The 17,128-nt window shown below is 53.1% G+C and overlaps 1 protein-coding gene across 6 annotated transcripts; it reads right to left on the minus strand.

Annotated features, from left to right (window-relative positions):
* Positions 1 to 238: 238 nt before the first annotated feature.
* On the minus strand, positions 239 to 16,618 carry PLEKHB1 (pleckstrin homology domain containing, family B (evectins) member 1). Of its 6 annotated transcripts, none has more exons than XM_011953024.1 (8): positions 16,165 to 16,618; positions 13,424 to 13,499; positions 12,380 to 12,532; positions 11,184 to 11,286; positions 10,061 to 10,100; positions 7,189 to 7,293; positions 2,207 to 2,306; positions 239 to 1,579 (listed from the first exon to the last, which is right to left on the minus strand). In XM_011953024.1, exons 1-8 carry the CDS (start codon positions 16,180 to 16,182, stop codon positions 1,443 to 1,445), a joined length of 732 nt encoding a protein of 243 aa, XP_011808414.1. In that variant the 5' UTR covers positions 16,183 to 16,618; the 3' UTR covers positions 239 to 1,442. The 6 variants fall into 6 exon arrangements, with proteins under 6 accessions (XP_011808414.1, XP_011808415.1, XP_011808416.1 ...); XM_011953025.1 differs by lacking the exon at positions 16,165 to 16,618 and adding an exon at positions 14,739 to 15,221; XM_011953026.1 differs by lacking the exon at positions 7,189 to 7,293.
* Between the last annotated feature and the right edge of the window lie 510 nt (positions 16,619 to 17,128).

The raw sequence follows: 17,128 nt of genomic DNA on the forward strand, positions 1-17,128 counted from the left end.
AGTCCCTCCTCTTGAGCCCTCAGGAATGGTCAACTGCAACCAGCTACCTTAAGTGTAGGGGAAACAAAATCCAGAAAGGTTAAGTGACTTGCCCCAAATGACTCAGCTAACATGCTGTCATCAGTTCCACCTATCTCAGAATCCACACTCTTTTCACTAGACCAGATAAGGCACTAGTAGCTGCTGGGTCACAGAGAGGGAAACAGGGCCTTCTAGGGGAACAAAGCAAGCCACAGTCACTGCTAAAGCCAACCAAATCTTTATTAGTCTCTGCAGCAGAACTAATGGAGCCCCCATTTACAGGGAGCTTTAGTGGGCTAGTCTGGCTACCAGGCAGGGTTGTTCGCATTTCTATTGGTGATTGGGATAGAAAAAGGGAAGAGACTGGAAGGGGACCAAAGCGGGAGACTGCTGGGCCACCTCAGGGCAGGCACAGATGGGGCTTCCTGGGCTGGTGTAAAGGTGGATCAGGCCCCAGAGAAGAACACTGCCATCTCCCTCAGAATGAAGGATGAGACAAAGCCTGAGAGGGTGACAGTCACAGCTATAAAAAAGGGGCCGAGCTCCTGGTATGAGAGCCATTTCCGGACGGAGGCAGCTTTCTGGGGCTAGAAGTCTCAAATAGAACTCACCTGTTCCCCAACAAGGGGCCCCAAGGTTCAGGTCAATTGTTATCATGGGTACCAGCCAGGAAGCTGGTTGTGGGAAGGATGGGACTTAACTCAGGGGTGTTTTCAGTATGGGCCTATGTCAATATTCACAAAACAGGCAATATATTTATTATAGATGCAATCATGAAGCTTCCTTCCAGAGAACGCTCACATCTCCCCTTTCACCCAGGAAGCTCCTTATCTACAAGACCCACCATGGTCTGATCCTGGCCTCCACCCCAGCCCAAATGAACTCCCATTTAATTCCTTGGACATGCCATGACGTTCACGGCTCTGCACACTTGCCAATAACTGTTCTTCCAGCCTACCTGCCTTGCTCCCTGCCCCACCTGTCCTTGTCAAAGGACTGATAACTCTGCAGCTTTGTCAAGTGCTTGTTTACTCCTGTTCTCCCCACCAGGCCTCGAGCTCCCTAACGAGAGAGCAGAGAGCCCGATTCATGTCATGTCTACGGAACTCGAAGCCAAATGAAGTCGTATTTGCTGTGCCCTGGTGTGTTGAGAGGAAATGTATCAATAAATGCCTATAACAGATTTGGGGGTGTCTGGCAGTAGATGTGAAGACTTCAAACGACATTTGTACCTGCGATGATAGCTTCTTCCCATGTGGGGAGTGAGGGTAGGGAGTGGGGGGAATGGTCCAAACCTGGAAGGAGCTAATGGAGAGGAGAAGGCCAAAGTGGGACAGGGCTTGGATGGTAGAGAGCGGGGTCCAGGAGGAAGAAGAGTCTAGCAGTCCAAGCGCAGGGGCCAGTGCTGCAGGTCCCAGGGCTCAGAACCAGCAGGGCGACCACATGAGCGAGCCAAGCGCCGCCCCAGTGGCGGCTCCTGCAAGCATGCCCATGGCCAGAGGGGCGCCGGTGCTGTAGCAGGGATCCTCCCGCACTATCACGTGCGTCACGCCGGGGCCTGCAGAGTGAGACAGCCCAAGAGGGTCAGCGACTTAGGATGGAGTAGAGTAATCTTCGTACCCTTCCTGCATCACTCCAGTCCAACCCAGTGTAAGGCGCCGAGCCCACTCTTCTGCTCCCCAGTCAAAGAAACAGATCTAGACGCAGGAAGAGCTCCACCCCACGGCTCCCACGCCTTGGATCTGCTGCGGATGTCCCGGAACCTACGGGTCCACTACGGCACGCTAGGGCGGAGTAGCGAAGAAACCCTGAGATGGCTAAGCACAACCACCAGGCACCTAACGGTTCCCAACCGCCAGGCGTTCCCAACCGCCAGGCCCCAGAGCGGGGAGGAGGCAGCCGTTCCCGCAGTAGCCACCAGGGGCCGCTACCGGCTCAGGAATGGGTATTGCCGACCGCAGGGCTGAGAAGCCAGTCTGGAGGGGTGAGGTCAGCTCGGGACCGACACTGGTCCCAGGGCTCTCCCAGTCTCAGGATGGAGAGGGGCTTGCGGAGGGTTCTACCTGAGAAAATCCGTGCACGCTAAAAGGATGAAGCCTGGTCCAAAACTGACGGACCGTGGGCTGGGCACAGCGCTGAATCGGCGCGGGATCAAGGCAAGTCCCGGGGCACGCTGGAGACTTACCTGCGTAGGGCGGTCCGTAGTAGCTGCGGACATACGTGGCTTCGTGTGCGTTGGGGGGCACCACCTCGTAGTAGTCTTGGTACGGGCTGTAGACACGCACCTGGGGAATCCAGCCACGTCAGACGCCCAGGAACTCCCTGGCCTGGGTTTGGTCCCCTACCCACACGCCTGGCTCAGGCCTCTCTGGGATGCATGGAGCCGCCTCCCCAAGTTTAGAAACGGGCCTCCAGCCACTAGCAAGCTATTGGAGAAAGGCCCTGCCTTCCCCACAAGGTCCACGGTCCTTGTCCTCTAAAACTTCCGCCCTACATCCAGCTCCCAGTGACGCCCATTCTCCTCCTCTGGCCTCCCATCTAGCTCAAAAAATTCTCTATGGCTCCCAACTTCTCCTCATAGATAGTCTAATATTCGCTAGCAGCTCTACAATGATGCCACTTGGAGAGACCCAGTTCTACTAGTCACAAGGAGGGGAACATGGCTAAGCCCCAACCCAGGAAATAAACAGGGGTTGGGGAGGAAGGAAGGGAAAGGAAGGATAGGGATGGGAAGTAACTAAAATACAGTTATGCATCTTTTAAATAACAGGCATACAGTCTAAGAAATGTGTCCTTAGGCAATTTTAGTATGTGAATATCATAGAGTGTACTTACACAAACCTAGATGGCACACACCTAGGGTATGTGGTATATCCTATTGCTCCTAGCCTACAAACCTGTTCAGCAGGCTACTGCCCTGAATACTGTAGGCAAGTGTAACACATTGGTAAGTATTTGTTATCTACCTAATCATATATAAATGTAGAAAATGTAATGCATTGCCCTATGACATTATGATAGCTACAACATCACTAGGTGATAGGAAATTTTCAGCTCCATTACAATCTTATGGAACCACCATCGTATATGTGGTCCATCACTGACCCAAAATTGTTAGGCTGCACTAGACTGTAACGATTATTGAGCACCTACTATGTACCAGGTCCTGAGGGAAGTAATCAAATGTGTTATCGCCTCTAATCCTTAAAGCAGGTATTAGCTCCACATGACTATAGGGTTGGGGACTGAGGCTCAGAGAATGGTCAGTGTTCTCTCTGGAATGCACTCCCTGTCCTCCCCTCTCTCCCATTAGATTTCTGCCAACCCTTCAAAGCCTAGCTCAACGGTCACCCACTCCACTCCAGGAGCGTAGGTTCTCCTGCTCTCAAGAAGAATGATTTTTTTTTTCCCTGAATTCTCTGGATCTTGCTTGTGCCTCTTGTTGCTATCCTTTCTCCTGGCCTTTCTTGCAGCCCAAATGTGAGCTGCTTATAGGCAAGGACTCTGATTTGTTTGTGTCACCAGCAGGGCCTAGTGCATATCAGGAACGAAAAACTATGTGCTAAATTAAATGGAAGCTCCAAACCCCTCATTTTACCCATGGGGGAGCAGACCTGGAGAGGGGTCAGGATCCCCTTCTCTTCTGGATCTTTCCACTTAGCCTCCCTCCACCTTGTGTCTCTCTCTAACTGGGATTCACACCTGAACAGTCCAGCTCCCCTTAGAAGTCCAGGTGTCTCAGACTCCACTCATCTCAAGGTGATTGCAGCATTTCTCCATCTGCTAAAACTGTTGCTCTTCCCATAAATCCATTTTTCTTTTTTTTTTTTCTGAGACAGAGTTTCATTCTTGTTGTCTAGGCTGGAGTGCAATGACACTGTATCAGCTCACTGCAACCTCTACCTCCTGGATTCAAGCAATTCTGCTTCAGCCTCCCAGGTAACTGAGATTACAAGTTCCTGCACCACGACTGGCTAATTTTTTTGCATTTTTAGTAGAGAGAGGGTTTCACCATGTTGGCCAGGCTGGTCTTGAACTCCTGACCTCAGGTGATCTGCCTGCCTCAGCCTCCCAAAGTACCCAGCCCCATAAATGCTTCTCTCAATACATGCCATCACCATGCACTCAAATCAAGAAAGGCTAGGCACAGTGGCTCATGCCTGTAATCCCAGCACTTTGGGAGGCCGAGAAGGGAGGATTGCTTGAATGCAGGAGTTCAAGACCAGTCTGGGCAACATTGCAAACACATGGGTCTACAAAAAATTAAAAAATTTGCTGAGTGTGGTGATGCATACCCATGGACCCAGCTATTCGGGAAACTGAGGCAGAAGGCTCCCTTGAGCCCAGGAGATAGAGGCTGCAGTGAGCAGTGTTTGCACCACTGCACTCCAGCCTGGGCAACAGAGGGAGATCCTGTCTCAAAAAAAAAAAAAAAAAAAAAAAAGGAGAAAGAAGGAAAGAAAGCAGGACGTTGCCCTTGTCTTGTCTTCACACATTCACTTTCCACACAACAGCCACCAGTTCTCGTGATTTTATCTTCTAAATATGTTCTTCTGTCCATTCTTTTGGTCAATTCCAAGAGAATAGACCACTGGTTTTTAGCAACTTCGAAGTTGAGTGACCTTGAAAAACTTTTCAGAGGAGTTGCTAAGTAGGAAAAGCCAAGTTATGGAGAGTTGAAGAAAGGCTGAGAGGTGAAGGATGCAATCCCCATGTCATGACATCTCTTTTAAGAAGTTTGGTGGTAAGGGGAAGGTCTCCAAGCACACCTTGTGATTTCAAGTCTCCATGCCATTTTCCTTTGATAGGGATGCGCTTCTCACCTCATTCAATTACCCAAGCTGTCTTTCAGATTCAACTCAATTATCACTCTCCCTGAACCTCAGATTCTGTTGGGATCCCATCTGGATGCCCACAGCCCTTGGATGTCCCTGCATTACAGCACCGATCATGCTGTCTTCCCGTTGTGTCCCTGTGTCTCTCCCATCAGATCTGGAGATGCCTGTGAGGGCAGAGACTGGGTCTAATCAGATCTGACTAGAAGGTGGCAGGTACCTAATATTTATTGAACTCATTCCAGTAAATCAAATACAGGGCCAGACTGGAACTAAGGTTGCCCAACTCTGAGTTCAGTTTCAAGTCAGGGAAAACAAATAGTCCCAAGACAATGCAAGAGGCTCAGACAAGCAATGCTGTAGGTCAGTGAACTCTCCGGTGCTCCCTCCCTATCAGTGATCCAATACGGATTTCTGGTAGGCAGTGCCAGGATCCGGGCTCCAGGCCCAAAAGGGGCTAGAGGGATTTAAGCACTCAGGTCTAATTTTATTGGTAGGGAAGTTGAGATCCAGAGCCTCCACCTTGCCCTGCTGCTACGCAGTAAGCCAGTGGCCTTGGGAGGCCCTGGAGAGGGTGGAGCACCCCATGTCCCTCTAGGGCACCTGTTTTTACTCTCCAGGTCTGGGAGGCCCAGAAGTAAACTCCTGTAAGTCACCTGGCAACAAGTAGGGACAGCCCAGAGACCCATGGGAAGAACCTGAGGGTTTGAACCTGACTCTCCCTCTCCAGAGGCCCAGCTACTTTGTGGGTACAACCAGTGTTGACCAATCAGGGGGTCGCATGCAAATGACTCCCCTTAGCTGAGCTGTTGTGTTATTAGGTTTACAGTCCGTAAATCCTAGTTTTTGGCTTCCCCACTTTAAACAAACTTGTATTCTAGTTTGGGCATGGAGAATACCTCAGAACGATGGGCTGGGAGTCCCAGACCTGCCACTGATGAGTTGAGTGATCTTGATCAAGTTAGGTAACCTCTCCAAGCCTCTGAGGATCTAACAGTGCCACACCTATACAACTTGGTGGCCCAAGCACTTCTAGGCTTACTGATTCTGCATATCAGAGTCATCAGGAGACTTTTTTTTTTTGAGACGGAGTCTTGCTCTGTTGCCCAGGTTGGAGTGCAGTGGTGCAGTGGGGCAATCTTGGCTCACTGCAACCACCTCCACCTCTTGAGTTCAAGCCATTCTTCTGCCTCAGCCTCCCGAGTATCTGGGATTACAGGCACCCACCACCACATCTTACTAATTTTTGTACTTTTAGTAGAGACAGAATTTCACCATGTTGGCTAGGCTGGTCTCGAACTCCTGATCTCAAGTGATCCGCCCACCTTAGCCTCCCAAAATGCTGGGATCACAGGCACCAGCCACCGGGCCCGGCCAGGAGACAGGTTTAAACTACAGGTTTCCTAGGCCTAGGCCCCATGCCAGATTAGAACATCCAGAGGCAGAACTTGTTGTTAGTGCTTGTAAGTTCCTAAGCAATCCTGATACACAGCCACACTGAGCACCACTGTGTAAGAGCTCAGAGTTGACTGTCAGATCACAGGTACTCTCACTCAAGACCCCTCCTGCCACCCACCCCATGCCAGGCCCTGTGCTGAGCACTGGGGACAGAGAAAAGATTCAGGCTCAGATCCTGCCTTCAAGAAACATTCAGGTTGAGGGGAGACAGACCTAGACTAAATTATTTGACTATGTAGTAGTATTGCTGTAACAGAGGTTTTTCACTCCCTCCTTCCTTCCTTTGCTCACTCAGTGAACATTCCCTGAGCCCCACTGTGTAAGAAGGGTCAGCATAGACTCCCCATCACTGAGCACTAAATGAGCATGTGCCATTTGCCTAGCCTTGTGCCAAGCTCCATAGAGGCAGCGCAGTCGGGCCTTGTCCTTGCCTTGGAGGAAGTTCTAGGCCTCATGGAAGACTACACAGACAAGAATAAACCAGTTCTGAAACCAGGCAGAATGAAGAAAGCACTAAGCCTTAGTGCCACTAGGCTGTGGGAGGGAATGACGATGGCTGGTGGTCAAGGAGGTCCCCACCGAGTAGGTGGCAGGCAGCCTCTGAGGTGAGCCTTACAGGACGGGCGTCAGTCTGTCCGGTGAACGAGGAAAGTGCAGTCTTGCCAGCAGAGGGAACAGCATGTGCGAAGGCTGGCAGAAGGGAAAGGTCTGGTGTGGCTGGGGGCAGAGGGCACAGCAGAGTCCTTGGTTTCTGTCCCGTGGCTGATAGGGAGCCATGGATCGTTTGTCACAGGGAAGGGATGGACTGGGCCTGGTTTTGGAGGCTCATCCTGGTGGCCAGTATGGAGGCAGGGAGGGCCGAGCCAGCACTTACCCAGATCCGCCTCTCAACCTTACAGGGGCTCCACGAGCGGGTCACACACCTGACCTTGGAGCAAACCCGGCGGCTCCTGGGAGGGACAGTTGCTCCAGCTGGGGCCTGCTCAAGCCACAGAAACCCAAGAAGGGGAAGGGAGGGAGGGGGTGTCAGAGGCCCTCTACACCTAAAGAGACTCAGAGCTCTTTCCAGACCCTACCAGAGCCCTCCGCCAGCTGGGTTGTGGCAGGGAGCGTCCTCTTTCTCCTCAGCTCATAGTGACAGGGGAGGCTCAGAGAATGCTGACGACTGCCAAAGTTACGCAGAAAAGAAGGACAAGTAGTCTCTTTCCAGAATTAGCCCGCCTTCCCCTATTTCATGCTGCTGGGGCTCCCAGTCTCCAGGGAGGACAGGGCAACTCCCATCTATCCTCTAGCCCACCTGGTTCGCTTTACCCCAGCCTCGTCCCTAGCTGTGCCCCCAGGCCCTGTGTTCCCAGTAAAGCTGGTGTTAGGGGCTCCTGGAGCCTCCACCTGCAGTGAGGTATGAACTCCAGCATGTCGGAGGACAAAGGGCAGGTCATTCCCACACCGGCTACAGAGAGAAACCCATAAACACAGAGGTGAACACACAGAAACAGGCAGACACAGGCACAAACACACCCAGCTCGAGTTAGCCTGGGCCCAGAGGGATGTGTATATGTGCAGTACTGGGAGGTAGAATAGAGGCCAGGGCAGAGAGAAGGGACAGCAGAGCCACAGGAGATGGACAGAGAAGAGCGAGGCCGCTTCATAGAGTCACAGAGTGCAGACGGTCACCTTTGCTTCCTTCCCTTCGCCTCTCTGTGGTGGAACTGATTCGCCCCACATAAAGAGGCTTCGGAGCTCCAAGCCAGGGTAGCCCGACCTGGGTCCCTCCACCCTGCAGACTACTGCGGTAGCCTCCTTACTCCCAGCTTCCTCCAATTCACCTGCCACTTGGGAGCCTGAGTCTGCCCCCAAAAATCTGACCACAGCCCTCCCTGTTGAATGCCCTTTATTGCTCCCTACAGGCCTCAGGGAAAGTCCATTTCCTCCAACTGGACTTCGAGGCCCATCATGAGCTGACCCTGGTGACCTCAGAGGTCATCTCTCCTGTTTCATTCCCCTCATGAATTGCTCTCCAGCCAGGCAGAGTCTGGGCCCTTAGACGCACACATATGTGCACACGCACTTGTGCACTCACACGTGCACACACCACTTCTCTGTCTCTGCTCATGCAGTTACTTCTGCAGATAATGTCCTCCTCTCAAAATCTCACTGACCTAGGTTCCATGATACGCTTTTCCACTGACTTAAGACTATAAGCTTTGCACAAGTCACCTCCCGTCTCTGAACCTTGGTTTCCTTATCTGTAAAATGGAACTGATAGTGCCAATCCCTACCCAGCTGCCCTGCCAGGGTTGTTGGAAGATGCAATGATGTCACTGGTGCCAGGAGCTTAGCATAATGCCTGGCGCTCAGCAGGTGGATGCCTGAGGAGGTTTCTAAATGCATCCAGGTCTCCCCTGCTACTTCCCAATGGACTTTCTCTGTAGGTGAGAGGGGGCTCCATTGTGCCACGCAGAGAAAGAGCAAGCACAGATTCTGGAGTCAGGCAGATGGGGGTGGAGGCCAAGCTGGGCCTTGGGCGGCTCTTCAAACCGCCACTTCCATCAGTCACAAGCTCTGTTGACTTCAAATCCTAAGTATGTCCTGTATTCATCAGCCTGTCTCGGCCAGCAAGGCCTTAGTCCAGCTCTCCAGTCTGTTGCTGGGACACTGTCCCAGCCTCCTAAGTGGCCTCTGGGTGTCTACAGTTACCCTCTACAATCCAGTCCGTACCTACCAGCCAGATTATCTTTTTTTTCCTTTTCTCTATAATAAAATTTCAGTAACTGATAGACTACTTTTTTTTTTTTTTAATGCCCCAACGTTACAACAATTATCTTTTTAATAATATAAATCGAGCCTGATCTGATCATGCCATCCCTCTGTTCAAAAACTTGTCATGGCTCTCTGGTGCTCTTAGCAGAAACCAATCCTTTATACAGCCCACAAGGCCTGGTCGTGCCAACCCTCCTTCCCCCCTTACCTACTCACTCCCTAAGCACCAGCCACCCCAGCTGTCCTCCTACTCAACTTGCCAATGTCCTAACCTCTCTCAGAGCATTTGCACATGCTGATCCCTCTGCCTGGAATACTGTTCCCTTTACCCCTTCCCCACGCCTTTCACCCAGTCAATTTCTGTTTATCCTTCAGTTCTCAGTTTAAGCCTTGCCTGAACTACCACCTGGATGAAAAGGCCAGACATGCAAATCTCTGTCAGAGCCATTATACTATTGAAATGGAATAATTAATTAATTGTTCCATGTCTGGCTCCTCACTAGGCTGAGTCCAGGTGGGCAGAGCCCACATCTCCTTGGTTCACCTCTGATCCCTGGCACTTGACACAGTGCCTGGCCCATAGTAGCAGCTCAGTAAATATTTGTTGTGTGGATGAATGAGCTTCAGTCTTATCATCTGCAGAGACAGAACAATAACCCCAACCTCACAGGACTGTTGTGAGGAGCAGCTGGAATGATACCTGCACCACACCTGGCACATAATAGTTGCTTGATAAAAGACAGTTCCTTTTCCCCAGCTCACGTGCCACTCCCTCCAGCAAGTCTCCATGGAGGCTTCACTCTCTCCTCTGAGCACCAGTTGGCTGTCCCTTATCCTTTCCCACTTGGGACTCAGGCATCAGAGTTTGCACAAACCTATCCACATGAGACTGAGAACTTCTGGCAGGTGGAGACCGAGTCTGAATCACTCATGATTCCATGGCATACGGAGGTGGTGGGGAAAGGGGGAGAGAACAGGGGACTCACCGGGGTGGAGTTCGCCTCCAGCAGCGCTGTCTTCCATGCTCTGCAAAGCAAATCCCACCAGACCATGAGGAGGGAGTTTGGGGGTAGGTGAATTGGGCTCCCACATTTTAGACTTTCCTCTCCAATCCAGCCTCAAGCCCCAGTCTCTCATGAAAGGAGAGATCTCTTGTCTCCTTCAGGAAGACAAAAGTGACCCCTCCCCTGCCCCGGTCACATGGATGGAGCACTAAGTTAGGCTAATTCATTCTTCTCATCCCCTCTAGAAGTTCCAGTTTCCTCATCTATACAGTGGACGGTTGGGCTTGGGTGGTCTCTCAGGCGATGTCAGAATCTGACACTCCTGGGTGGGTGCTCTAGCCACAGCCCCCTCTACATCCCAAATCTACAAACAAAACAGTTCCCCAAAGCTCTGACCCCAGAGCTCCAGGAAGGCCCAGCAGACACGGGACAATTGGGCCTTTGTTGGTTGCCATGGCACCTGGCTGGGTTGGACAAGGCGGCTCTGTGCTGTCTGCCTGGAGCTCAGCTTCCCCCACTCCCACACACCCATCTCTTTCACTCTCCTCCAGCGCAAAGGCCATGCACCCCTCAGCCAGAGGGTAGGAAGGGACGGAATGTGAGCGAGCGGATGGCGCCTGAGGAGGACACACCCAGGCTGGCCGCATGGATATGCATCTGACATTGGGGTGCCCCTGCCTGGGACGCAGCTGACTGCCTTTGTAGGCAGGTCGGGGGCTACCCCTCAGGCCAGAGTCCCCCACCAGGGCATCTTCTAAGAAGACAGCAAGGGTGCCACGAGGCTGCTCTGCTGCTTTGCATCACCCTCAGGTGAGGGCTCACCTCAGAGGCTGCTAAGACCAGGAACCAGACACCCGAGGCAGGTGTGCACACCTCCCCCTCAGCAATCCTGAGTTCATCGTAGACCACATGAGGAGTTCACTGTGTGCCATGCCAGTCACCACGGGCCCTTCAAATCCACTCTACCCACCTCTAATAAGACACCCTTGCTGACTGGCCTTAGTGCCTTCTTCCTACGGTCAGAGAACCAGAAGGCCCAATGAGAAGGGGGCACATGGTAACTTTCCCCAAGATTCCACCCCATCCTCTCCTGGGAGTGACTCACAGGGCATCATCCTTGGTCTCCGCACAGAGGTGCAGGCGGCCGCCTTCCCGTAGGTTCACAGTTAGCAGGCCATCTCGGCTCCGGCCCTCTGGGGGCTGCACATCTGGAAGCAGACATATATGGGTTTCCACAGGCACAAGCCCCAGGTCCCCCCAGTAAACCAGGAACAGGAATAGGAATTGACTTCTTTGGGCTCTGTTTACTGGCCACTGCCAACCTCCTCTGATCCCATATACTCTCTGAGGGATTCTACTCTATGCTTCCGACCTTTCCAACCTTTCCAACCTTTCCACGCTAACACTTCCCTCAGCACGCCTCCCAGTTACCCGGTTAGAACTGTGGCCTGGGCCTTGGTGGAGGAATATGGAGATTTGCTGTGACCCTGGGCCACTTCGCTTCTCTGGGCCTCCTAATTTCATTTCATCTTCATCCAGTACCGAGTGCCTGGAGGGTAGGAACTGTGCCTGGCTCACCTCTGAGACACAGCACAGAGGAGAAAGGCACTAAAGGACTGATTTCCTTTTCTTTCTTTCTTTTTTTTGAGACAGGGTCTAGCTCCGTCCCCCAGGCTATAGTACAGTTCCATAAACACTCTGCAACCTCTGCCTCCTAGGCTCAAGCAATCCTCCCACCTGAGCCTAAGTAGCTGGGACTACAGGCACACACTACCACACCTGGCTAATTTTTGTTTGTTTTTGTTTTGGTAGAGACAGGGTTTTGCCATGTTGCCCAGGCTGGTCTTGAACTCCAGATTCAAGTAATCTACATGCCTTGGCCTCTCAAAGTACTGGGATCATAGCTTACTGCAGCCTTGAATTCCTGGGCTCAAGCAATTCTCCTGCCTTGGCCTCCCCAGTAGCCATATGCGACCACATCTCACCAATTTTTTTTTTTTTTTTTTTAGAGACAGGGTCTCACTATGTTGCCTGGGCTGGTCTAGAACTCCTGGCCTCAAGTGATCCTCCCGCTTCAGCCACCCAAAGTGCTGAAATTACAGGCGTGAGCCACCACACACAGCCAAGGACCTATTTCTTAACTCACACCAAACTGAACTGGAGTTGACAGAGGCTCAGAAGCAATGTCTGTGAAATGCCTCTGAAAGCTGCAAAGAGGCTTCCAACAGCAGGTGTTCTCAGAGAGAGTGGGAGGGCTCTGCCCACAGTCACGGTGCCACAGAGGAAGGGGCTTCTGCTCACCATGGCACTCTTGGCCGATCTTTATGTCACGGACATTGAAGTGGATGAGCACACGGTCCTCCTCGTCCTGAGCTGTCTCATCGTGGTAGTATCCCAGGGTCCCGTCCAGCCACAGGGCAAACCAGTTCCGCTTCCAGCGGCGGAGGATGGAGCCTGTACAATATTCCAGATGCACTAGGCAGGCCAATCCCAGAGCCTGCTGGGGATAGGAGCCCCAGACAGACTCCCAAGTCCCCTCAGCCTCAGTCCCTAGTGTTATAACCACCTTTTTCTTGTCTATCTACACCCTGAAATGAGGGCAGGACCTCTTTCTGTCTTCTCTCTGTCTTGTTCACCTCCTGCCTCCCATTGGGTCTGACGTATAGTAGAAGCTTGATACATGTGCTGAACAGGGAAATGAGTGACTGGGCCCATTACTTGGAAGCTGCTAAGGCCAAGTCCCAGGTCTCTTCAAGGGCAAAGACCTCTCCCTACCTTGGGCCTCTATCTTCTCTCTCTCTCTCTCATTTTTCACTTTGTTCTGTACCTCATTCTGTGTCCAGCCCGGGGCTGGGGGACTGTGGACACACAGAGGGTCAAACCCAGCCCCCCTGGGGTTAGGGGACTGTGGATACACAGAGGGTCAAACCCAGCCCCCTGTCCTTGAGGAGCTCACAGACTGGGACCAGTCTGGGGTCAGGGAGCGGGGAGACCCACAGATAAAGACGGTTCTGTTCTAAGGAGATCACTGTAAGATGCTGTGAAAACCAAGGAGGGAGCCTCTAATCCAGCTTGACGCTATCGCAGGGGCAGGAGTGGGGGCCAGAGGAAAAGCCAGACACGTCTCCTCAGACAGGGGCCCATCTAAGATGGGTCGTGACGAACAAGTAGAAGTTTAAACCACGTAGTCGGGAATGGGAAGGACCTTCAGGCAGAGGGAAGAGCGTGGACCAACGAGGGAAGGATGAAAAGGTCCTGGCTTCTTGGGAGAAGGGTTCCCTGTGGCAAGCCCAGTAAGCCACTTCCCTCACCCTGCCCCAGGACCAGGGGCCCAGGATCACTCACTCTGTCTCCACAGCCAGCCGCCCCTCACCAGGGCCATTTCTTCAAAAGGACTTTCCAGGGCGGAGTCAGGCGGGATCTGTCAGAGGAGCCACAGGAGACACAGGCCTCAGCAGCAGCTCCCTGGAGAGAAGCCCCCAGCCCTGCTGTCCCCGAGGAGCCACCCAGGAAACGTTTGAGGGAGGGTTAGTAAACAAACAAGGGCTAGGCGGCCTCAGCCTCCTCCCCATTCTCTGCTCAGGAAGAGAATGGGAGCACTGTCACTGTGGGGTCAGCAGGGCAGCCGTTGGTGTGGGGTGGGGGTGGGGACCAGGAGCCTGGATTCCAGCCTCAGCTTCATAACTTTGGCTACGTCCCTCCTCCCTGGCCCTCTGTCCTGGTCTGTTTCTAGATCTGTAGAAGTGTGTCTGTGAGGCAGGCAGAAGCTGGAGGGAGGAGCTGGCTAGCTCAGTCGGTGGAGCATGAGACTCTTAAAGTATTAGAAACCTTGGGATTCTGTAATGTGGAAGTGGAGAATATTAGAATCCGGCAATGGAAAGGCTCCCTCCCATTTGGACCCCACTAGAGCTGTTTACAAAGTGCTTAACAGAGGAGTTCAACAGCAGCTGTGATGGACCGAGCACTCTGTCTGGGTACCCCCTCTCAGTGCTTTCATCCATTATCTCATTTAAGCCTCCCTGCAGTCCTTATTATTCCTGTTTCAGAAATGGGGAAACGGGGGCTGGAGAGGTCCAGTCAGTTGCATGGGGCCACTTGATCAGTAAGCAATGGAGCCCAGACTCACACCCAGCAGTCCTGGCTTCAAACTGTTATGCCAGCAGGAGCTTTGAGAACTTCCGATGCCAGGCCACACTGCGTAACAATTAAATCAGAATGTCTGAGGGCAGGAGGCAAGCCCTGGTACTCTTCAAAGATCCTCAGATGATTCCAATGTACAGCTAAGTTTGGACGTCACCGAACATATTACTCCCTCACCTTGTCCCCATTATAACCCTGTTAGGAAGGGAATCTTTACTCCTATATTACAGATGGACAAACTGAGGGTCGGCAAATGACTCATCCATTTATGTGATGGAGCTTGCACTGGAATCCAGGTAGGTGCCCTCTGTTCCTGAGGGCGACTCACTTGCCAGCGGGTGCCTCCGCCCCTCCCCCACCTGCTCACACCTGTTGCTGCGTAACAAGGGCTGGCACACCTGGGCTGGAAGGCCCGGCCTTGTCCTCTTGCCGCTCCCTCCCGTCTCCACGGTCTTGACACAGATTAGACAAGAGGGCCAGGTGCAGACTCCTTTTCCAGCCCTCCCCTTGATGCACCCACCTTGTCTACACCTGTTGCGGATGTTGCTGCCAAACCGGCCGCTACTCGATGCTGCTGCCACCCAACCCGCTGCGCCTGCGCTTTGTGCGCCCCGGGAGAGCCAGGGGCATTTCTCTCCTCCGGCAGCCCCTGGGAGCCCAGCTGCCCCCGGGCCCCGCCCTCCGGACCTGCCCACCCCCAGGGAGGGGGCTTGACGTGAAGCGATGCTGACCCGAGGCATGCTGGGACTTGTAGTCTACCCCTCTAGAGGTGGGCAGAAGCAGCCTCGCCTGCAATTTTACTTTTCTATTAAGACATTTGTTCACTCATTTATCATGAAATACTTTTTCTTAAGAATCAGTGAACTCAGTTCCTAGAAAAAAAGAAAAAGTAAAGTTGCAAGGAGAAGCCAGGCTCCTAGTTTTGCATGTGTTTTTGATGCTTCCCTTTTCCATCCCCAGCTTCCAGTCTAGTGAGGGAGATTACATGGAAACACACAACTGGATCACAGCGTGTGATTTAACAATGGAAAAGATGAGCCTGACTTTTCCCAAGGGGTTCAGGAAGGCTTTCCAGAGGAGGCCGAAAGGGGCCTTGGAGGATGAGTGGCAGTTTCCTAGGGCGACCCGAAAGGTCCCCTATGAATACTGTCAGGATGTTGAAGAGAGCCCAGCATTTTCCGTGTGTCTAGAACATAGAGCGCAGGGGTGGGGAGGGCATGGGGAGTGGCAGGCGATAGAGCTGCAGGGTTTGCAAAGAAATAGCACAGAGGCCTTGCACGACAGGCGGAGAGCTTGGATGTTAGGATGCAGTGGCTGGAGCTGGGGGTGGGAGTTTCAAGATGAGGAGGGAGGTGTGTGATTAGGGGGTCGTAAAGGCCCCTCTAGGGCACAGTAAAGAATGGATTGGCCGGGCGCGGTGGCTCAAGCCTGTAATCCCAGCATTTTGGGAGGCCGAGACGGGCGGATCACGAGGTCAGGAGATCGAGACCATCCTGGCTAACACGGTGAAATCCCGTCTCTACTAAAAAAATACAAAAAACTAGCCGGGCGAAGTGGCAGGCGCCTGTAGTCCCAGCTACTCGGGAGGCTGAGGCAGGAGAATGGCGTGAACCCGGGAGGCGGAGCTTGCAGTGAGCTGAGATCCGGCCACTGCACTTCAGCCTGGGCGACAGAGCGAGACTCCGTCTCAAAAAAAAAAAAAAAGAAAAAGAATGGATTGGAGGGGGCCCACCTGGAGAAGGAAGACTTTCTGTATCTCACCTCGGACTGTGATCATTTCCTTCAACAGCTGAGCCCCGCAAACCCTCACCTACCAGCAGCCACAGGATGTCATTCAGAGACCAGAGGCTGTCAGGGCCTAAAAGACTTCTGTCCCGTTTCCTGTGTGGCAAGGGTGCCCACCCTGACCTGGGTCCTTCCTCCTGTCCCAGAGAACTCTTCCTTACCGGGGCTGCAGGGCTCATGGTTCCTGGGCGGCAAAGGCAGCATTTCCCAGAAGGCTCCCGTAGCGGGGCATTTCCCTGAGCGCCTTAGAGATAAGGGGATCAGGAAGGTGCTACCAAGTGGGAGGCTGGAGAGGGGGAGGCAAGGAGGGAGTGCACGGACAGATCCCAAGGAAGGTCGCCCTCTTTCTCAAGGCTCCTCTCAGCCTTTCCAACTGATGGCTCTGATCCTAGGTTCACTGGACAAGTCATCCCTGATTCAGAAGTAGTCTTGGCTCAGCTTCGCCGAGGTTCCTGGGGTGGAATGGGGTCGAGGTTGCGGGGGAGGACAGGAACGGGGCCGGTCGTCCTCCCTAGGTTGGGGGCGGGGCTACATCTTCATTTTCCGGCCTGGCAGGACAGCGCCCATCACCCCAGTCCTGGCTGCGCAGTCTGGCTCTTTAAGCCTTCCTCTCTTGCTCCTGAGTCTCTGTAATCCTGACCTCGAGCTACCCGCGCGCTTCGGCCCTTTGTGCCGTGCGTGCCCTGCTGAGGGATTCGCCATGGCCAATCCTATTAACCACTGAGCTCATCCCCTCTTAGCCGACCCAAGAACCAGCTCTCCCAAACCGCGTTTTCATCTCTGTGCCTTTCACTCACTCTCTGTCTGGCTCCTGGAACGTCCCAGCCCCAGCTTGTCCTAGCTAAATTTTCCACCTCCACAGTAGAAGGAAGAAAGGAAGGAGTGGGAGGGGGAAAGAGGGAAGGAAAGAGATATGGAAGGAAGGAAACAGAGAAGGAGGAAAGAAGGGAGAGGAAAGGGGAAGGCAGGCAGGCAGGGCTGCAGCTGGCCTCAGAGGATCTGCGCCTGGGTCCTGCCCCGACCCAGCCTCTCTCCAGCTCTCCCTGCTCCCCTCCCCGATGGGCAGTGGGGCATCCTTCATGTCAGGGAGCGGGGATGGTGCAATCATCTCCTAGATTTCATTCT

Source organism: Colobus angolensis, unplaced genomic scaffold, assembly GCF_000951035.1.
Source record: "Colobus angolensis palliatus isolate OR3802 unplaced genomic scaffold, Cang.pa_1.0 Scaffold355, whole genome shotgun sequence".
Classification (NCBI taxonomy): Eukaryota; Metazoa; Chordata; class Mammalia; order Primates; family Cercopithecidae; genus Colobus; species Colobus angolensis.